Source organism: Somniosus microcephalus, chromosome 8 (genome assembly GCF_052327205.1).
Source record: "Somniosus microcephalus isolate GS21.2 chromosome 8, FLI_Smic_1.0, whole genome shotgun sequence".
NCBI classification, from domain to species: domain Eukaryota; kingdom Metazoa; phylum Chordata; class Chondrichthyes; order Squaliformes; family Somniosidae; genus Somniosus; species Somniosus microcephalus.
Window position 1 is genome coordinate 79,638,429 of NC_140994.1, and position 14,565 is coordinate 79,652,993.

The window sequence follows — 14,565 nt, forward strand, 5'->3', positions numbered from 1 at the left end:
AGTTAAAGGATTCAACTGAAGGCTTTTAATCGCTAAGAACATTGCACATCATTCCACATCGGATTTGTCTGGCAGAATGACTCATACAGCTCTTGAGACCTTTATATGACAAAAGACAGGGGCGGAGCCAATACACACAATAGGGGAAAAGGGGGCGGTACACACAATACAATGCAGGTAAAACACAGGGGCTGATGAAGACATATATTTCATCACAGGAGTTCTGACCAATATTTATCCCTCAACCAACATCACCAGAAACAGATTATCTGGTCATTACCGCATTGCTGTTTGTGGGAGCTTGCTGTATGCAAATTGGCTGCAGCTTTTTCTACATTACAACAGTGACTACATTTCAAAAAGTACTTCATTGGCTTTAAAGTGTTTTGGGACGTCCTGACGTCGTGAAAGGCAAGTCTTTTGTTTATCACGCCTTAAAGTGATATAAGAAAAGAGAGCCAGTCATTTCCTGTTGGTTTGGCCTGATCTTGATAACTTGGCTTCTCCACAAGGTCAGCAGCGAGTGATTAATGAGCAGCTTCAAATCTCAACAAAAAAAAGTCCTTCAACAATTCCCTTCCAAGCAAACTCGGATCAGTGCGAACACTTCCCCACAGAGGCGTCCTAAGCAGTGAGCTTAAAAGGGATATAGACCAGGTTAAACACTACGTCATTGTGGCAGCTAAGCTTCCATCACTGTGTGCAGACCCCAGCCGACCCAGGAGCAGCACCACAGGAAATCGGCTAGTATTTCACATTTCGTTGTCATAGCAGCAAGTGCACCACGGCATAAACAAAGCTGTTTTCAAATACTCTGCTTGCCATTAATAATAACCAGATGCCTAAGGACACTTTGAGATTCAGCCTGGTCAATATAATTAGTGTAATTTACAACACAGTATTTCATCTGTTGTAAAGCTGCATTCTCCATCCTTTAAATATGATGTCACCTAAAATTGGTCCTTGCACAAGTCACGTAGGAGGATTTTTTCATTCGGACTGCAGCTGTTCAATCTCATTACAGTCTACTCCTGATAATTCAGTTGTTTCTTGCGCCGAGGAATGGAATTATCCAATAGTTTGAAGGAAGCGAGGTTAATAACGCAGCAAAGTGGGAATTAAGTGCCAAAACATTTCAATTTATATCAGATCATGTGAATTAAGTGACTTTGAATTGGGAGGAGTGGACTGTACAAAGTAACAATAGTCCATTAATCTCTCAGGTGATCGATGAAAATCACTCCCTCCTTCAGTGGCATCCAAGTCTACAGTTAGCGACTGCTGCGAAAAATACAAATATCTTGCATTAATATTTGCAATTCCTTTTACTACATTTTTATTTTTCTTCAAAAGTATGACTGTAAATAATGAAGTGTTTGGCTTTTGCCCAGACTTGCCGGTGCTGAGAGTTTACACCGACCACTGAGAAATGTAAATGGACTACACTCCAGCAAAGGGTGGCATTGCTTCCTATGTGCCATGTGAAAGGAGCTTGGTTGCCAAAGCTTATTTTTTAGGAAAGGCAGGAGAGGCTGCTGGTTAACCAACCGTTTGAAACCAACAGCAAAATCCTGCGGATGCTGGAAATCTGAAATAAAGAGAAAATGCTGGAAATGCTCAGCAGGTCAGGCAGCATCTGTGGAGAGAGAGAAACAGCGTTAAAGTTTCAGGTCGATGACATTTCATCAGAACTGCTTCTTTAATCAACTACTGCACCCATCAGTATGACATTTCCATTTTCTACACCAACTATCCCGTGACCTCTCTGATACTGCCAATTTGTGCCAAAGCACGGACAGTTTTGTGCTGTTGGTCCATGCCCACTTGGAAGTGGACCGAGACTGCCCAAACTCATTTCACACAAGCCCCTTACAACCAGCAGGCAGAGGAGGCTCTCATCCCTGCAGTCCGGGCTGGATTTGACCTCGGGTCCAGGAGTTTAATGTCAATGTCTAGCCCATTGTGCTGCCCAGTTCTTCTGAGATCATCTGAGAACATATTTTAGGGACGGGAAAAGGCCAGCAAGTCCACCGAACCCGTACCTTTCTCCTAGATCAGCCAGAACTACCTGCAGTTTCCCCAGATCCTCAATCTATTTGTTCTCCACAATAGCATCTAATGGTCTCTTGAGCCTTGTCTGCTTAAATCCTTACTGAGCACAGGCCAGGGGTTAGACCTGGGGCCTTCGTGGTCTGTGTTGCTAAGCTACGCACTGGATAAACTTCTTGTGCTGTTGGGGTGGGGGAGGGGCACTCTGACGCTGCTTGAAAAATAAGCAAACAGCAATAAATTGTTCTGAAATTCATTGGATGCCAGTGTTGCTGTAAAGATTCCAGTAGATATGAGGTTTTCCATGCTGTCTTAGATCGAACGGGCCAGTGGCTTGATGTTGCTTTTCCCAATGGGTCTGATTCAGCCTCTAATGCTCTGACACTGCCATACTATCAACGAAGGTCGCATTAGGCAGTTAGAGTATAAGGCAGCAGCTCAAGTCAACTTTCCTCAACGCATTAGAAGATTGTACAGCTTGTTCGTTGCCAGCACTTTGAGTTAATTCCCTTGATAGCAGCCTGGGATCAAATTAGGGAAATTACCGAGATTAACCTGGGTACTTCTGTATATCAGCTCAAGGACGCACGCAGTCATTTACTGCAGTATCATCACAACCAAGGAGTAGGCCAAGTAAACTGGCCAGTAATACTCCCAAAACATGAAGATAGCAGCAAAGGATTGACCCTCCACTGTATTATTTTCTCCATTACCTTTAATCACTTTGCATTAAAGTCATTCATCTTAATAGGTGTATTTATTTTTAGTTCATCAGTCAAATGCTTCTGTAAGAACCCCAGAACGCCCATGCAGAGATTAGGATCCACATATTAAAAATCGTGTATGAGCGTTATTATTTTGTTAACGAAATGTCAGACCTGTAAAAGTTGCCCTTGGGTCTAGTCCGTGCTTCACGCCCACTTCACACTGGAAAATTATTGAAAATATTAAAATGACTGTCGATATGAGGAGGCTTCTCAATAATTAAGCTATTGTAAAGAATTAAGAATTCAAGGAAGGAATGAGCCTTTCGAATTGGCGCAAATACTGACCCATTAATCTTACATCTGTAGCAGGTAATACAATAGAAACCAATCTCCGAAGCAAACTTGAAGGCCATCTATGCAATTGTGGCGTACCGATCACAGAAAGGACACAATCCGCTTTTCGGTCCGTAGACTATAAATCAGGCGTCATGCCTTTAAGAAGGATCACACCTTTAAGAAACTCGATCTGCAACATAGTTAAGCCCAGAGCGGGGGAGGAGCAGTCGAAGCTGTGGACTGATGAAAGGCAGTCGGACTTGGTGTAGGGTCTGATGCCATTTTGTGTTCAACATGCAGTCTGAACAATTAAACCTTTTCTGTTGAACCTCTCCGAGTTCAGTATTTTTTGCTAGGAGTACGTAGACTCCTACATTGGTGACCCCGACGCTCAGGACGACTCCTAAGTGTAACCATGGCTGACACAAACGCAGTTTCTGTGAAGCTGCCGGAGTTCTGGGAGAACCTAGCCACCGCCTGGTTCCTTCAAGCCGAATCGCAATTCCAACTCTGCGGCATCACCGCCGACGCAACGATGTACGACTACCTCCTCGCCTCCCTGGGCAGCTCCACAATCACGAAAGTCTGGACAACACTACAAAACCCTTCGGAGGAAGGCAAGTACGCACATCTCAAGGCCGCGCTCCTTAAAAAATTCACAGCCTCCCAATTTTTGCGCAACTGCCACCTCCTCGACCTCTCGGGCCTCGGTGACTCCACGCCGTCAGACTTGCTCTCACACATGCTTGCTCTGACCGACGAGAAACCGCCCGGCTCCCTCTTCCGCACGCTCTTTATCCGCCAACTACCTCCCAGCATCCGCCCGGCGATCGTGGCATCCAGCCTCACGGACCTCGAGGCCCTGGCCAACGAAGCCGATAAGCTCCTGTCCGCCGGCTCCAACCACGCCGTCACCCCCGACCTGGCCTCCGCAGCGTCGGCGCGCGCTCCACCCTCTATCGCGCGGCCACACAGCTCGGCCACGAGGCCCCCCAGGCCCCCACTACCCCCAAGCCCTCCGACCCAGGGCTACTGCTACTTCCATACCCGGTTCGGCGCACGGGCATGCCGCTGCAGCCATCCCTGCACATTTCCAACCGCCCCCACACCGGCCTACACGATGGTCGTGGGGCAAGCAGGCGCGTTGCTGTACGTTACGGACAGCGCCTCCGGACGCCGTTTCCTATGCGACATGGGCGCGCAGCGCAGCATCATCCCCGCGTTCGCCCTCGAGATCCAGCGAGGCGGCCGCGGCCCTGCGCTGGCTGCCGCCAACGGCACCGACATCCGGACGTACGGCACCCGCACAGTCACCATCGACCTCGCAGGCCGCCGCTACCACTGGGAGTTTATCACCGCCAAGGTGCTCTCCCCGCTCCTCGGTGCGGATTTCCTGTGCGCCCACGGCCTGTTGGTCGACAGGCCTCGGCGCCGCCTCGTGGACATGAACACCATGTCACCTATCCCGGGCGCCATGGCCCCCCCCCCCCCCAACCTGCCAAAATGGCGTGGCAGTGCCGCGCCCGCTCAACAGATGACTACTCAGCACTCCTGGCTGAGTTCCCAGCCCTCACCAACCCGACCTTCTCCGCGAAAGTTGCTAAGCACGGGGTAGAACACTTCATCCCCACCACAGGCCCACCGGTGTATGCCCACGCCCGCAGGCTGGACCCGGCCAAGCTGGAGATCGCGCGGGCCGAGTTCGCCACAATGGAACAGCTTGGCATCATCCGCCGCTCCAACAGCCCCTGGGCCTCCCCACTCCACATCGTCACCAAACCCGATGGGGGATGGCGCCCCTGCGGGGACTACCGGCGCCTAAACGACGCCACCACGCCGGATCGGTACCCCATACCGCACATTCAAGACTTTTCGGCTAGACTGGCCGGCCGCTCAGTCTTCTCCAAAGTCGACCTGGTGCGCGGTTACCATCAGGTGCCAGTCCACCCCACGGACGTTCCCAAGACGGCCATAATCACCCCTTTTGGGCTATTCGAGTTCCTCCGAATGCCCTTCGGCCTCAAAAACGCGGCTCAGGCCTTCTAGCGGCTCATGGACTCGGTCCTCCGGGACCTGAAGTTCCTCTTTGTCTACCTGGATGACATCCTGGTAGCTAGTTCCTCCAAGCAGGAACACATCGAGCACCTCTGCACCCTGTTCCAGCGGCTCAGTGAGCACGGGCTCATCATCAGCCCAGCCAAGTGCCAATTCGGCCTCAGCAGGATCGAATTCCTCGGCCACCACATCACGTAGGACAGAGCCATTCCCCTGCCCGCCAAGGTGCAAGCCGTCCAGCAGTTCCCCCGGCCTACCACCATCAAAGGCCTCCAGGAGTTCTTGGGGATGATCAACTTTTACAACCGCTTCATTCCCGGAGCGGCCTCCCTCATGCAGCCCCTATACGAAGCCCTCCGGGGTAAGAAAGACAGAATGGCGATCGAGTAGTCGGCGGACATGTTGACCGCTTTCGACTCGACCAAAAAGGCGCTTGCCGACGCCACCATGCTCGCTCACCCACAGCCCAACGCCAGGGTGGCCCTCACCACGGACGCCTCCGACCACGCGGTCGGCGCCGTGTACGAACAGTGAGTCGACGGGGCCTGGCAACCGCTGGCCTTTTTCAACCGCCAACTGCGCCCCCCGGAGGTCAAATACAGCGCCTTTGACCACGAGCTCCTCGCACTGTACCTGGCAGTCCGCCATTTTAGATTTCTTCTGGAGGGCCGCCCCTTCACCGCGTTTGTCGACCACAAGCCCCTGACATTCGTGATGGCGAAATCTGCGGACCCGCGGTCAGCCAGGCAACAACGCCAGCTCGCCGCGGTGTCCGAATTCACCACGGACATTCGGCACGTCTCCGGTCGAGACAACGTGGTGGCCGACTGCCTATCCCGCCCCGCCGTCCACGGCGCCCACCTGGCAGTGGACTATGCTCAACTGGCAGCGGAGGAACGCACCGACCCCAATCTGCTCTCCGCGCCCACAACCCTCCCAGGGCTGCGACTGACCGGCGTCGCCTGCGGCCCGTCCGTCGTCACAGTCAAATGCAACACCTCCTTGGCGCAACCCCGCCCCGTAGTCCCGGCGTCCTGGCGAAAACGGGCGTTCGACATCGTCCACGGCCTCTCTCACCCCGGCACCCACGCGTCCATTAGACTGGTGGCCAACTGATTTGTCTGGCGCGGCCTGCGCAAAGATGTGCGCGTCTGGTCCAGATCCTGCATAGCTTGCCAGCGTGCCAAAATCCACCAGCACGTCAAAGCCCCACTCGAGGAGTTCACCGTGCCAGAAAGAAGGTTTGACCACGTCCACATCGACCTCGTCGGCCCCCTGCCGCCATCACAAGGTCACACGCACCTGCTGACAATCGTGGACCGTACCACCTGCTGGCCCGAGGCCATTCCACTGACGTCCACCACCACCGCCGACATCGCGAGGGCGTTCATCGGTACCTGGGTCGCTCGGTTCGGCGTCCCCTCCGACATGACGTCGGATAGAGGCCCGCAGTTCACCTCTGATCTGTGGGCCGCCATCGCCCGAAACCTCGGGGTGGCCGTTCACCGCGGGTTGCTGGCTCGCCGTGCCAGCCGGTGGGTACCACCCCCAAGCCAACGGACTGTGCGAGCGATTCCACAGGTCCATGAAGGCGTCCCTCCGCGCCAGCCGTGAGGACGAGGCTTGGATCGACCGCCTCCCGTGGGTGCTACTTGGCTTACGCTCCGTGGTCAAGGAAGGCCTGCAAGCCTCGGCGGCGGAACTCGTGTACGGCCAGCCGCTGCGCGTACCCGGAGAGTTCCTGCCCACCGCCACGACCCCCTGGTCGGCTGACCAGCAACGCCGCGCTTTCGCCAACCGAGCACAACAGTTCGCTCCGGTACCCACCGGCTGGCACGGCGAGCCAGCAACCCGCGTACCACCTAGCCTGCACATGGCCAAATTTATTTTCGTGCGCCATGACGCCCACCGAGGACCTCTACGGCCCCCATACGATGGACCCTACAAGGTACTCCAGACGGGGAACAAGTTTTTCCTCCTCGAAGTGGGCGGCAGAACTGACAAGGTGTCGGTCGACCGGCTCAAGCTGGCGCACCTAGAGCCCGACGAACCCGTTCAAGTGGGCCAACCCCCACCGCGGGGCAGACCGCCTAAGAGCCCGACGCGTCCGACCGCCCCGCTCCCAACACCAACCGCCAAGAGCCGTTCCGGCCGTGCCATCAAGCCGCCACGCCGGTTCGTACACTCCCTACTAGCGGATTCTGGGGGGAGCTGTGTGGCGTACCGATCACAGAAAGGACACAATCCGCTTTTCGGTCCGTAGACTATAAATCAGGCGTCATGCCTTTAAGAAGGATCACACCTTTAAGAAACTCGATCTGCAACATAGTTAAGCCCAGAGCGGGGGAGGAGCAGTCGAAGCTGTGGACTGATGAAAGGCAGTCGGACTTGGTGTAGGCTCTGACGCCATTTTGTGTTCAACATGCAGTCTGAACAATTAAACCTTTTCTGTTGAACCTCTCCGAGTTCAGTATTTTTTGCTAGGAGTACGTAGATTCCTACACAATAATAATTTATCAAACTCCAGCCAGCATGGCTTCGGAAGGGGATAGTCTTGCCTGATCAGGTGCATTGACTTTTTTTTAAGGAGTTGACATTCCAAGTGTCAAATTTTTTGTCTTATAATACCCCTGTGAAGCGCCTTGGGACATTTTATTATGTTAAAGGTGCTATATAAATACAAGTTGTTGTTGGATTAGAAAGGTAGAAAATTGGAAGAGACGAGACCTAGGCCCCAGAGTTCATAAACCAAAGTGAGAAATCACCACCTATATCTTCAATTTTGATTTTCTTGCCAACTGACTGTGCAGCTCCCTCTTAAAACTACTGGTTATCTTTTAACGTGGTGTATCTGGACCTGGAGAACAACCTTTGACAGAGTTTTGAGAAATGTTGCTGGGTTAGTTTAGAGCAGTGGAAATTCAAAGTCTAGAAATGGGTTAGAGAGGTGCTGAAGGGTAGGAAGTAGTGACTACTTGTTAGGGAAGTGATGTTGGCGCATGGTGGGGGGTGGGTACTGAATGAGGTGCCCCAGGGATTGGAGCTGCGTCCACCACTGTTTCTAACTTGCAGCAACAGCTTGGATGCAGAAACTTATGGCAAATTGGTTAAGTTTGCCTGTTAATACCAAACTGGAGTGGGGGTGGGGCGGGTGGAGGAGCAATAGTTTGAGGAAGGAACCATGGATCTCCAAAAGGAGTTAGATTAAATCTTCAAATGGATAGAATGATGACGGGTAAAATTTAATGCACAGAAGAAAAATTGTGCAAAGTAGACTCTCTGAACGGTGTGGAACAGCCAACAGTGATGTTGAAGGAGACTTATGGTGTTGGTGAACCCCACACTGAATTTGTCAAGGAACAAAACAAACTGAATCTTGAAGGGTGTTGCTGAGTCAGTAAAGTATAAGTCAGAGGTTGTCATGAAACTGTACAAGGGTCTGGTCAGAATGTACCGTGATTACTGCCTCTAGTGTTGGTCATCAAGGCATAAGAGAAATGTTGAAGCTCTGGAGGTAGTGCAGAGAAGAGCCACGGGCCTGATCACCAGCATCAGGGAGGATTGAGTTACGTGAAGAAACTCGGGCTCTTCAATCTTGAAGAGTGGTGACTGAGGAGGGGCTATATAGCACTGCTTCAAACTAAGCCATGACAGTGGCACAAGGGAGCATAGCGTCGAACTGGTGTAAAGCAAATTTAAGATAGTCGGGAAGAATTATTTTCACTCGTGGAATGATCTACACTTGGAATAGACTCCAGGTAGCGTCGAAATAACAACAAAAAATGCTGGAAAAACTCAGCAGGCCAGGCAACATCTGTGGAGAGAAATTAGAGTCAACGTTTCGGGTCAAAACCCTTTATCAAGACTAAAGAGGCACAGGGAATGAAATAGATTAAGAGGCCGGGCTGGGAGAGAACAAAAGAAAAGAGACATTAAGAGGTATTCAAAACGAGACGAGATGGTGATAGGACTAGTGGAGACAAAAGACGGCTCTAGATTAGGTGTGAAATGTGCTGGCAGAATGGGAGACAGCTGCCATGTGGGAGAGAGAAAAAAAAGGAAAGGGGGGGGGAACCAAAACAAAGGCGTGGATAAAAAAATAAGTGAAAATGTAATGGCTGAGGTTATGACCTGAAATTGTTGAACTCGATATTGAGTCCGGAAGGCTGTAAAGTGCCTAATCGGAAGATGAGGTGCTGTTCCTCGAGTTTACGTTGAGCTTCCGTGGAACAATGCAAGAGGCCAAGGACGGTGAGGTTCGAGTGGGAATGGGGCGGTGAATTAAAATGACAGGCGACCAGAAGCTCGGGTCACCCTTACGGACTGAACGGAGGTGTTCCGCAAAGCGGTCACCCAATCTGCGTTTGTTTTCCAGCATTTTCTGTTGTATTTTCGGATTTCCAGCATCTACAGTATTTTGCTATCGTACTAGTGCCAGGTAGCATCGTGCAGGGTGAGAACCTTAGTTATTCAAGAGCCAGTAGATTTTTGTGGTAGTGGAACTATAGGGCTGGACACATAGGTAGACTCACCACCCTCATTTGAATCTTGTGATAGTTGGTTTTATAAATAGTGTGTGTATAACTGCACGCACGGCATGTTACTGTATAGTATTGGCGCACCTGGGATGCCCTTGTGTATCTGGATTCATGTTGAATTACTTTTTTCCATAATTTTTCTCCAGAATGTGACGTATAAGAACATTGATGGTCTGTGATTTATGGCAATTTCCTGTGCAAAGATTTCTGTGAGGGACATTTCATTGACAGCAAGGCCTTGCCGCAGGAAGTGCTGGCAGTAGATAACGTTTCCCTAGTCCACACACATTGCCAAGGTTTTTACAGCGTTAAAATGCTTCCAAAGTCTGGTGCCGGTGATTGATAGAGTTTCACTAAGCTTGCCTGTACTCTAGCAGCACAGGAGTCTTGGGGAAGATGTTCCTCTGGCCCTATGCTGGTTTCCTTGGATTGCCGATTCCTAGCCGTCATTTCTGGGATACTCTGCTAGAAGTGACAGCAGGCATCAAATGTGGGCAGGAGTGTTCAAACGATGCATGAATGACGGAAACACTGTTCCTTTCATGAACGCCATAGCCGCGCTAGATCAGTTACGTTATACGTTAGCCTCTGGCCACATGTGGCCAATTGGAAATCCAGATGTGGCGAATTACATTTCTGATTAGTAAATAAAAAAATTAGTAATCAATGTCGTCATTGAGCCTGTGATCTCAATACTGGTATTCACACGGCGTATGCATGTGAACTGTAATCTTTTTGTGCGTTTGTTGGTAAAATTATGAGACAAAAGACAGAGTGTGCGAGTGTTTTTTGATCGTTGTGAGTGCTTTACTTCCCTGGTCAATGAATGGTGGTAGATGTTTGTTCAGTAAGTATGTTTACCTATATTGTGTGTAAGGCTTTTTCTACTAAAATTACTGCATGTGGTGCCATAGCAACACCTGTGACCAGTCAGTGATTCATATTGGACAGCAGTGCGCTGGATGCGAGGAACATCCATGTGTTTCTGATGTACTGTATTGCTATGTAGATAGAGGGGGATTTAATGCAAAATGGCTTGCGTGCGCGCCTGCTGTTCAAGTTTCCTTAAGCTGAATAGGTCCTGACCATTGACCTTAAGACCGAGGCAGTTTGGGGCCTATTTTGAAGTTGGCAGTTTGGAAATTTTACTTTCAAAAAGCAGGTAGATTTGATGAGCTAATCTTTTCATATAATGGTTGAGGAGTAGAAGGAAATTGAAAACTGCTTTTGTTTCATTCCACCAGCCTTCCTTCCATCCGATTATATTCTGAAACTTTGTGTTATCCCAGTTGTAAATAATGAACAGGCAAAAGGCCGCAGACCAGCTTGTTGGTCAAATAATGTATACCCGAATGAGAACCAGGTGTCTCTTCAGTCTTAGAATTATTTAAACCCCTAAGTTGTGGTACAGAGATCATGATATTTGCTGGGAAGAGCAGACATCGATCTGTGCCATTTGTCAAGGCTTGATTTTGTTGAAATGTCCAAAGCCAAAGGAATATGGGGATAAAGTCATTTAGGAATTATATTACACTTCTGTTTTTTTTAATTCGTTCCTGCGATGCTGGCGTCGCTGGCAATTCCAGCATTTATTGCCCATCCCTAATTGCCCTCGAGAAGGTGGTGGTGAGCCACCTTCTTGAACCGCTGCAGTCCGTGTAGTGAAGGTACTCCCACAGTGCTGTTAGGGAGGGAGTTCCAGGATTTTGACCCAGCGACGATGAAAGAACGGCGATATATTTCCAAGTCAATATGGTGTGTGACTTGGAGGTGGTGGTGTTCCCATGATCCTGCTGCCCTTGTCCTTCTAGGTGGTTTGGGAGGTGCTGTTGAAGAAGCCTTGGCGAGTTGCTGCAGTGCATCTTGTAGATAGTACACAATGCAGCCACGGTGCACTGGTGGTGGAGGGAGTGAATGTTTAAGGTGGTGGATGGGGTGCCAATCAAACGGGCTGCTTTGTCCTGGATGGTGATGAGCTTCTTGAGTGTTGTTGGAGCTGCACTCATCCAGGCAAGTGGAGAGTATTCCATCACACTCCTTACTTGTGCCTTGTAGATGGTGGAATGGCTTTGGGGAGTCAGGAGATGAAACACTCGCCGCAGAATACCCTGCTCTTGTAGCCACTGTATTTATGGCTGGTCTGTGTCTCAGACTTTGGAACTTTGACAACTATTCTCAGAGCTTGATTGTAAATAGTGCCATTGAAAATGTTCCTTGGCTCCGCCACAGCACCAAACTATATTGCTCTTCAACTTTTCCTCCTGCTTCCTCGATTCATAAGAACATAAGAAATAGGAGCAGGAGGAGGCCATTCGGCCCTTCAAGCCTGCTCCGCCATTCAATAAGATCATGGCTGATAATCTACCTCAACACCACTTTCCTGCCCGATCCCCATATCCCTTGATTCCCTTAGTATCCAAAAATCTATTCCCTTAGTATCCAACAATCTATTGATCTCTGTCTTGAATATACTCAACGACTGAGCATCCACAGGCCTCTGGGATAGAGAATTCCAAAGATTCACTCCTCACCCATCTACTGATCACTCATGCACCTTTCCTTGTCCCAGTTATTGAGGAAGGATGTTCTTGCCATGTGCAGCGAAGATTCACCAGACTGATACCTGGGATGGCAGGAATGACGTATGAAGAGAGATTGGATCGATTGGGCTTGTATTCGCTAGAGTTTAGAAGAATGAGAGGGGATCTCATTGAAGCTTATAAAATTCTAACAGGACTAGACAGACTAGATGCAGGAAGGATGTTCCCGATGGCGGGGGAGTCCAGAACCAGGGGTCACAGTCTAAGGATAAGGGGTAAGCCATTTAGGACTGAGATGAGGAGGAATTTCTTCACCCAGAGAGTGGTGAACCTGTGGCATTCTCTACCACAGAAGGCAGTTGAGGCCAATTCATTAATTTATTCAAGAAGGAGTTAGATATATTTCTTAAGGCTAAAGGGATCAAGGGGTATGGGGAGAAAGCAGGGGCAGGATACTGATTTTGGATGATCAGCCATGATCTCATTAAATGGCGGAACAGGCTCGAGGGGCCAAATGACCTACTCCTGCTCCTATCTTCTATGTTTCTATGACACCGTATATGGCTCCTTTAACACAGGCACTATTCACCGCCCTTGCCATCATCTCCGTTCGGTCAGGCTGCACCTTGTGGATAAGACACAACTTTTTCCTGCTGAAGATCGGGGAGACCGAATTGGTCGTTTCCTGCCCCACAACAAACTGCATCCGGTTGACCCCGATTTCCGGGCTGCTCGCTCAGGCTGTGCCAGATAGTCCATAACCTTGGTGTACTGTTTGGCCCTGAGCAGTGCCGGCTGTGGCTCAGTGGGTAGCACACTCGCCTCTGAGTCAGAAGGTTGTGGGTTCAAGTCTCACTCCAGGGACTTGAGCACATAAAGCTAGGCTGACACTCCAGTGCAGTGCTGAGGGGGTGCTGCACTGTTGGAGGTGCCATCTTTCGGATGAGACATTAAACCGAGGCCCCGCCTGCCCCCTCGGGTGGATGTAAAAGATCCCATGGCACTATTTAGAAAAAGAGCAGGGGAGTTATCCCCGGTGTCCTGGCCAATATTTATCCCTCAATCAACATAACAAAAACAGATTATCTGGTCATTATCACATTGCTGATTTTGGGAGCTTGTTGTGCGCACATTGGCTGCTGTGTTTCCCAAATTACAACGGTGACTACACTTCAAAAAGTACTTCATTGACTGTAAAGTGCTTTGAGACGTCCGGTGGTCGTGAAAGGTGCTATAGAAATGCAACTCTTTCTTTTTTCTGAGTTCACATTCAAATCCCATATCCTACCCATCACCAATGCCATCTGCACGACATCACCTGCCTCTGTCCCTCCCCTACCCCTATTACCACTATAACCCTTAACTGCGCACTCCAAGACTCCATTTCAGCAACGCATTCCTTGCCAGCCCTCCACCCAAGTTCCATCCTACTCTATTTCCAACCAATCCACAATTCCGTTACCATGGTCCTGCACCAAGTCCCGCTCATCCATCACCCATGTCCATGCGAAGCTCCTTACCCTCAAACTGAATTCAACATTTTTGATTTGAAAATCCCTTCAAAACTTTGCAACCCCCTCCCTCATCTCTGCAATGCTTCTGGCTTAAAGCCCAGCTTTTGGTCCTTGGGCTTCAGCCTGTGGCGCCTTCTCCCCTCCCTACTGCTCCGCCATCGATGGCAGGGCCCTCAGGCATCTGAGCCGTTTTCCCTGGAACTCTTTCCATCTTGCTCCTTCAGTGGCCTCATGTAAAAGCCTCCTTAAAACCTGGCATCTCTCTAACCTTCATCTGATGAACAGTCATCGACCTGAAACGTTGACTCTGTTTCTCTCTTCACAGATGCTGCCTGACCTGCTGAGCATTTTCTCTCTTGACTTGTGTCATCTCTCTTCCCCGAGCTGGGGCATGAAAGACATTATAAAATCCAATTGGGTACCCAACAACTCTAGACCCAAAGCATTATCCCCACATCCAATGTTGTACTTGTGGTTGTTGGCTACTCAGTAACAGTTTCTCTATAGAGGGTCTCACGTTACCTGGGTTTGGGGTCTTGCTTGGTTCTGTGGCTCCGCACTTCAATTCAAACGCAGATGGTGTGTTTCTCATGTTTGTTTTTTTTCCTTGTTTTTGTACAGATCCCCACATTAAAGTTGGCGGAAAGAAAGAAAACGTGAAGGAAGCAAAAGAAAAAATCATGTCCGTTCTCGACACAAAAGTAAGACGCAGTGTCATGGTTCTCCAGCTGCCACATGTGTATTGTCAACTCGCGATGGCCCTGTGTACAGTTACTGTGATAGATCAGTGCCAGCCAGTGGGTAGCACCCTCGCCTCTGAGTCAGA

At 49.9% G+C, this 14,565-nt stretch overlaps 1 protein-coding gene across 2 annotated transcripts in view; it reads left to right on the top strand.

Annotated features, from left to right (window-relative positions):
• The window catches only part of LOC147113661 (protein bicaudal C homolog 1-like), a 332,983-nt gene that overhangs the window by 253,273 nt on the left and 65,145 nt on the right, over positions 1 to 14,565 (top strand). For both annotated transcript variants that reach the window (XM_085994910.1, XM_085994911.1), the window contains exon 4: positions 14,361 to 14,440. In XM_085994910.1, the coding sequence (XP_085851036.1) occupies positions 14,361 to 14,440 (80 nt within the window). The remainder of the gene's footprint in view (positions 1 to 14,360; positions 14,441 to 14,565) is intronic.